At 39.8% G+C, this 8406-nt stretch overlaps 1 protein-coding gene across 1 annotated transcript; it reads right to left on the bottom strand.

Annotated features, from left to right (window-relative positions):
- Window positions 1-989: 989 nt before the first annotated feature.
- On the bottom strand, window positions 990-6839 carry LOC119285490 (nuclear poly(A) polymerase 3-like). Its single transcript, XM_037564776.1, has 10 exons — window positions 6418-6839; window positions 6239-6316; window positions 6053-6151; window positions 4792-4854; window positions 4544-4705; window positions 3780-3893; window positions 3431-3493; window positions 3033-3329; window positions 1996-2160; window positions 990-1904 (listed from the first exon to the last, which is right to left on the bottom strand). Exons 1-10 carry the CDS (start codon window positions 6658-6660, stop codon window positions 1566-1568), a joined length of 1623 nt encoding a protein of 540 aa, XP_037420673.1. The 5' UTR covers window positions 6661-6839; the 3' UTR covers window positions 990-1565.
- Between the last annotated feature and the right edge of the window lie 1567 nt (window positions 6840-8406).

Here is an 8406-nt window from a genome sequence, read left to right as displayed (position 1 = left end):
AGCTTTGTAAAACATGGTTGCATGCATGTTGGATGTATTTAGAAAAAAGAATAGAACAAGGGAAAAATTCTCTTACGTTTCTGCGTCACACTGCATAAACCAGATTGATGGGATGTGGGCCAAGCATACGACCCATTAATCCCCCGTAATTGTTGTGCTCTCTTATTATGTTTTGCAGTGTGGATTTTGTGACGCTGTGGGCATCCCACATCCTTTTTTTGCATGGTATATGTGCCTCATTTTATATCATAAATTTTATAGTACAAGCCATATAAACATCGACCTGACAAATCTAAAATGACAGTAAAACGCTAACCTTTGAAAAAAACATAAATCAAGAAAGAAAAATACAATTCAAAACTGGTTTTCCAGTAGCCCCGGAGCGGCCACGGGCCGGAGTGGAACTAAGGTTTTAATTTAGAACAACAGTTATTTCCGGGGTTTAAAGTGTTGTAACAAAACTGGTCCTAGGACCCGCACCACACCCTTTGTATTTTTCTCCATTGCTTTCTGCTTATCAATGAAATGCCAGTATGACGCTGGATCTTTCAAAAAAAAAACAAGTCAGATGGGGACGATGTGGCATATCTTGTTATCCCATGCTATTAAAAGAAGAGTGGACATGTAAAAATAAAATTATTACTCCCTCTGTCTCAAAATAAGTGTCTTAACCTTGGTACAATTTTGTGCTAAAGTTAATACAAAGTTGAGAAACTTATTTTGGGATGAAGAGAGTAACATACATATAAAAATTACACCGTTTCACATTCAAGATCCTTGGCCAAAGAAGAAATGCTCAAAGATTAAGCAAAGACCATGTTGGTCCAATCTTCCTCCGGGCTTCACATAACAAAGCTGAACAAGATCACTATCAATGTGACACCCAATGCCATCCACATTCCTCAGGGCTGCAAGCCCTTAAACTCATTTAGAAGTTAAAAATATCATTAAAAACTACACTGAAGAGTAAGCCCAAGATAATGCAAGAGTAAACAACAACAGCAACATTCATTCATCCGGATGGTTCGCTACATAACAACTCATGAACAGCAGTACATGCAGCAGTTTTCTGCAGACTACAACAGTAAGAATGGATGGCATTCTTCGCCATCCACATTCCACAACACCCCCCTACATTTGATGTACCCAGCAACACAGCTCTGACCATACAAGGCGACTTACACATTTTGCTGCCGGGTACCAAACATTACACCTACAGTTTTACACACACTTCCTACACTGCTATATCTCTCTCATTTGTATACCAATTGCTATGCTGTGTACATGAATGTACATGTACCTGCTACAAGCCTCAGAACAGCAATAAGCCGCCCGAATGAATATACTGCACCCTGGAAGCTTCAGGGCAAAAAATTCCATCTCTCAGCAGCCAGCTCCAGCAAACACACTTCCATATTCCTTGCGCTGAGGAATGAACAAGCCCCAACTCCACAAAAACCACCAGAAATGCCATCTGATGCTGCAAACGCCCTTCAAAGCTGAAGAAACTCAGGTTCTAGCTATTCTCATCTGGATATTCACAGGTTTGAGATGACAACGGAGTCTTAACCAACTGCATTGCAGCCCTGCCTCATCGGTGGGTAGCCCAGCATTCGCGGTGGAAGATTCGGCAGTTTCTGTAAGTAGGCCGAATGATCAGACATGCTTTTAGGCACCTGAGGCATACCGACAACAGACAATTCTATGTCCGAATGAGCACACTTTTCCTTTCCATAGATGTTGTTAGTGACGCTTCTCATGAAGTCCTTTTTGAGAGAAGTTGTACAGATCTGAGTATTACTATACATGATGAGACCCCACAAGAATACAGCATTTGGCTCACCAATGGTATGATCCACTTGCTCTGAGGGATTTGGGTCACAACCAATGTTAAGGCTTTCCAGCTGCATAACATCAGTTAGGAGAGGTCACAATCAACACTAAAGCTTGCAAACAGCAATGTGAACATAAAACAAACAGGCGGTGAAAAATAACCTTGAGAATAAGGCCGCGGAATCGTGATTTCACCCATCCAACCCAATCACGTAACTCTTCAGTTGTCGGAGCTGAGAGAACTATGCGAAGGAAGTGCTTATATTTTGCAGCATATGGAAACGGCGCAAAAATCCAATTCCAGTCGACATCAACACTACTTGTATCCTGCAAAAGTGACAAATGTGCCATTATCAGCTGCCTATTCATGAATGCAGGCAAGCCTTAAACTTAAGTCCGCAATCGTTTAGACGTGTCATGGATATATCAATGCATTTTGCTTCCGCACAGATCTTACAACATACAGCATCAATTCCTATCAATCCGCATTATTAAAAAAAAATCTTTCTGCAGTCCAATAAGGAAACCACCTACACAGAACTAATCACGCCAGTTAAAGTTGGACTTCCGTTAAGTCATTTCAAAGCAAAAGAGAGATTAAGATAAGATGCCAACAAATCAAATGAAGCAAACATGGCACAATGTTTTTTATCAATGAGTACAGGTCTAACAAGTAACAGATCGATGGGTGTTGTGAAACAATATGGAACATGGCCTATTTAAGTTGCTGGGAACATTATTGTACAAGAATTACAACTTCTGTATTTTTGGACGCATCAAAGAAGCTATCAAATTTTCAAATGGAAAAAGTTAACTCAACAAATTTTTTTTAAAAAAGGGAACAGGGGAATAGAAAAGGACCAGACAAAAGGAAGAAAAAATAAAGAAAATAAAAATAGGTGAGTCAATTGCTTATTTGAAACCTTGACGCATAAAAGCAAACCCAATTCAAGTAACAAAGTGTTATACACTACTTTTAGGTTTAAACTCCATCATGCCAATAAAGCAAGAATAGAAATGGAAGGTATTGGGACATACCAAGCATATTAAACTCATGACTCTTCTACAACTTAGTTGCAATAAAAGTAAATTAAAAATTTCTACATTTATTCTAGAGATATCAAACAGGCAATCAACTTCTTTTGGAGGACAGTGTGGCATAAATTAGGTAGGACCAAATAAAGAATAAATAGGCATACCTTGGTCAAAGATAAACCCCGCCAAAGCTCTTCTTTGATTTTGTTGAAAGTGCTTTTTGTGACATTAGAGGCACAAAATTCTGGTGGATAACAGGGCATCACTATGGGCATGAGAGAGCACCCATCAGGACTCCAAAGAGGTGTTTGGTCATGCAAAGACACCGGAAGAGGCCAAGGCCAGTGAGAAAATATCTCAAAGAACCTACACAACAAAGTATTGGCAGTAGCATTTGGGTGTCTGCGGCAAACATATGCTCCGAGAACCGCCAAATGAATTCCAGCAAAGAAGCCAACTAGCTGAAAATGGCATCATATACAATTGAGGATAGAAGTCAGACAAAAAATAACACTATAAACATACATGAGAAGTATAAATAGAGAAAAGGCAAACCACGTACATGGCAATGAATTCCTCTTTTTCTTGCCCAGAGTTTAAGGCAGCGCAACAAAAGTTGAAATTTCTGCATCAAAACTCCAAAAGTTAGAAAAGAAGAAAATTAATAAAATAAGGAAGAAGGATTTTGGAAACACATCGAATGACACATATAATCACGCCATAGTGCATGCCAGACAAGCAAACAAAAAGTACACAGAATGTGCAAAGACAGCACAGCCACTATCAGCACATGAACAAGGATAATGCCAGAAGCCCGGAAACATAAAAAAAATACAAGGAAGAAAAAGTAAAGAATGGCAACAATGATGTGATGTAATAAATCTACTGAGAGTCTGAGACTATTGTTAGACCTTCATATTTGGAACTAATTGCATGATTTGTCTATTAACACGAACTCCAGATAGACATCTCCAGCTTGCCTCGTCAACTTTCTCTAGCAAACGGGGATCATTTGCATGTATAGCCTGCAGAAAATACAGCTTGTGAGAGCTTAAATTGATCACCAGATATTATGCTCAATTGTTTCTTTCAGCAAATGCTTAAATTTATAATGAAAACTAATGTCGAATCTATGAGAATGAGTGCCCAGCAGAGTGGCTATATGATAATACCCATAAGAACATAAACATAGCAGCTTTCACAAATTGTATCACATTTGACTCGTTTAAGTGAAGAGGCTAAAAGCATGTTAAGATAAATATGCAAAAGTTGATGAATTAAAATTATGGCCTGAGAAAAACTCGGGGAGAATATCTAGGTCACTGTTCACTGCTTTAGTCAAATATATGCCTGGTTAGATGAAATGACACCAAAGATGTGGTCAATAACTCAATATGGCTTATCAAGGTACAACAACGCAAAAATGAAACCATAATACCATATGATCTTATAAGGAGTTAAATATAAATCCTACATATTAGCTCCAGGACATCATTAGGAGTTCTAGATAGTTACGCCAGAGATGTTACAGAAGCTGTTTTGAGAAAGAAGTTGAATAAATTTAAGTCACCTAAGTAAGAAATATAACACATAATAATAGAAAGTATTCAATAAGCACTAATTGAGATAACATGTAATCTAAGACGTGTAATCATCACAATTTTAAGATACTTGCCTCTGCAGCATTGATAACTGGCAGCTGGGCGTATGGAAAATCAACTGACACACCGTTGAATTTAAAGCGCATCAACGGAACCCTAGCACTTTCAATAGAATGCAAGTCTGATACTTCTGGCCTTGCTTCAAGCATTTGTCGCAGGACAACGAAGAAATGATGCTACAAGTTAACACATGGACACCTCATGAGGAGATTGCAAAGGCTCAAAACTGTTAGATAAACGGAAAATTGAGAAATATACTCACTTGTAGTGATGCAATGCAAGGACCAACACAGACTGCATCAATATCAGATTCAGGTCCATATGCCTTCAAAGAGAACAATGCTTGTTACCAAAAGATAAACCACAATTTTATAAGGGGAAATGCATTGGATACAGGGGCAATATTGTAAACATGGAAATCCAGTTACAGTCCTTAAGTTTACCCTGTCTAGGTGCTCACATGCAATTACAAATTGACCAGACCAATATATTCAAACTTAACACAAGAGATATTGCTCGTTAATAATATTCTCGAAAGACCAAACAACTCCAGCTCATGGAGAGATTTAATCACTTCACTGATTCCTTCCACCTTAGGGAATTGAGGAATATTGTATGCATAACTAAAACATCCACACTTCAAAAAGTACATATGATAAACATAGAGATCATATTTAGCAAGATTTCTAATTCCCTGAATGTTACCTATGCGAAACATTTATGAGTTTATGTCTTTCAGGCTATTAAGTATAAACTACTTTGGTGTTGTACATATATACACATGTAACTATGTTATCAGTAGGAGCAGATTCAAGATACAATATCTCTCATATCCATCTTAACCATCCCAAGATCAGTTTCTTTATGCCACATCAACAAACAAGATATTAAGTTGGACATGAACAACTTAAAAATTAAAATATATCATCTCTCAGCTCATAAACGATGTGAAACCTACACATATGATTAACTGGTCAACACGATCCTACACTTATACTCATAATCATACATTTTGACTGCTTCACCAGTAATTGTTTCTTTTGCATCATATCAATAGTGCAATAGTACTGCAGTCAAACAGAGCATCATTCTGCCAAGCACCAAATCATGCTGCTCATTTCCTTAGTCCAGACACTACCAAAGTCGTGATAATAGGTAAAGAAGTTAAGGATGTAGCAACACCCACTCTGCGCTGACCCTAACCTAACATAACACATATGCAGTTTACAAGGCAACAGTAAGTTGCAAACAAACAAAGTCAAGGCTCTCCAGTAGCAACTCACATACGATGATCACCAGGACCCATCGCTGAAATGTTTGAGCACTTACCGAATATCATTGACATTTTTAGGTAACAATGCTAGGATTTTAAATCGAACATGACATAAAACAGATAACGAAATTGACCTTCAAAACTAAAGATTATTCAACTGATATATCATACCGTAGTAGATCAGCCTAGCATCACACCATAATAAAAAAAGGCACAACAAATCGTGCACAGTTTCGAGTTCAGTGCTTACCCCTAAATCATAGGAGCCAAAGGTCAACACCGTGCCTGATGTGATCCAAGGTTTCCCCCCCTGGTTGAACGCCACCATTTTCGCCCAATCCATAACTATCTGCAACAGTCACAACCGGATTACAGGTCGCATTCAAGCCCACATTGCAAGCTGCAAGCTTTGAACCAAAAGACGAACTGCCCTTACCTTGTGGAGTTCGAGTATGACCCTCTCCCTCCTCCGGGTTTCCTCCTCCGAGGGCGAAACCCCCGTATCCTCAAGGAACTGAACCTCGCAAAAAAAAAACAAGTTACCCAAAATTAGGCACGAAACGACAAGATACGACCAAACGGCAAGCGCGCAAGCTCAACGCTTCGGCGGCTCACCTTCATAAGAGAAGAGCTCCGGGAGGAATCCATTTGCTTCATCCTGGCGAGATCGAGGCAGACGACGATCGGGCGCGGTGGGATGGCCCCGGGGGGCGGGAGCGGAGGAGGCCCCCGAAGGTACACCCCCGGCGTGGGCGGAATCGGCGGGGGAGGCGGAGGGCCCGTACCACGCGGCGGGGCTAGGGTTCGGCGCTCGGGCTTGCGGAAGACCGGGCGCCCGACGGGGCGGTCGAGCACCATTGCCGGCGCGGGCCGCCGGTGCCGAGGACGAAGCGGTTTCCGGCGGCCACGCGCGCGGCGTGGGTCGCCGTGCCGTTGGTTGGTCGCCGCGGGGACGACGACGCCGGCGAGGGCCTCGTGTTTGAATTACGGTATACTACTATTATTTTGGGCCAGCTTTGGGGGTTTTGAGGGGAATGGGTGGGAGGATGGTGGTGGAACGGGGAGGGGGAAGACGGGGTTTATATAGAAGACGGCACGGGGTTTGGAGTTGGGCGTTCGCTGCCTCTTGGAAACGGTCCACCAGTTTTCAACCTTGTTTTTTAAGCTTGTCGCTGTCAACAACCTGTTTATGTCAAACATGCCCTTAAATCCTAGACAGCCAAAAGTTTGATGTGTTTAACACCCTTTTTAGCATGGTATATATATTGACAAATAGCAAATGATGATGAGATGCAGACTTTCAGTATTTTTCCGCGCCCTTTTTCTTAACAAATAGCAAATAAGGATGCAGGCTTTCAGTATTTTTTGCGCCATTTTTCTTAACAAATAGCAAATGAGGATGAGATGTAGACTTTCAGTATTTTTCGTGCCATTTTTCTACTTTAGATATATGAGAGGCTTTGCCATTATCTTTTGCATCACATTTTCGCGCCACTTTACATATAAGTATGTGAGAGGTTTACTGTTGCCTTCTATGTCATATATCTCGCGCCACATTGCATGTAAGTATATGAGAAGCTTTACCGATTGTATGCGTCATATCTTTCGCGCCACTTATGTGTAACTATATCATCAAGTTTTGCACGAGATGATGTGTCATCACGCCGCACGCGTTTTAGTCGTAAATGTGTTCTGTCGGTTGGGGGTGAAAACATTTCTTACTGTTGATCATCGAGATAACATTTGCTCCATGTCGTGCCTTCATATCTTTTAGCTCAAATTGTTTAGTTTGAGCATATAGATTGTGGTCCTTTATTAACTAAAGATTTACACATCAATGTAAATTAAATTTTAGGCAAAGATAATCCGCGGTGTATATCCACCATAAATGCATATCTTGTCATAAATTTCACTTATTTCTTGTGCACAATTAATACTCATAGTTAATACTAGAAGAAGTTTCTCGATTACATAGCATGCTACTAGCTATAGGAGATAAATCGCAAAGATATATGTTCTCTCCTCAAAAAAAAATTGCGCAATGTTTCATGCAGTGAAAGAAACAATAGTTGCAAATGTTACTACAACCGACACACCTCGCATGCCAGTGAAAATAATGGCTGCTCTTGTTCTTGGATAGAATATTGCTTCATATCCCGCCAACTTAGTATTATGCTTATTGGTAAGATTTCCATATCAACATATTTCTTCTCATGTATAATTTGCTGCCCTTTTGCTATGTTATGGGCGATTAATTTAAATATATATTAGATCTAGATGGCCGTACTATCTTCTTTTTGTCCATTTTACTAGCACTCTCACTCTTACTTACCAACCAGGCAATGGAACGAGAAGCAAAAAAGAGGGTGTAGTCTTATTAGTATTTTTTTACAGTAGTGTAGTCTTATTTGTAAATTGTTCAGGTGATGAAGTTTTTAGTTGTAAACCAATGTAGAAAATTAATTGTGCCAAGTTATTATTTGCTAAAAAATGAAGCAGAATTGATTACATGAATGTGAGGCAGGATATGACTGCATTAATTCATTGATATATGTAAATATCAGGATACGAATTAATATCAAGTAGAGATAACACCTCAAGATA

The sequence above is a fragment of the Triticum dicoccoides genome, chromosome 4A (assembly GCF_002162155.2).
Source record: "Triticum dicoccoides isolate Atlit2015 ecotype Zavitan chromosome 4A, WEW_v2.0, whole genome shotgun sequence".
Taxonomy (NCBI): domain Eukaryota; kingdom Viridiplantae; phylum Streptophyta; class Magnoliopsida; order Poales; family Poaceae; genus Triticum; species Triticum dicoccoides.
Note: the sequence above shows the minus strand (reverse complement) of the source record. Positions and strands in the feature narration are given on the sequence as shown.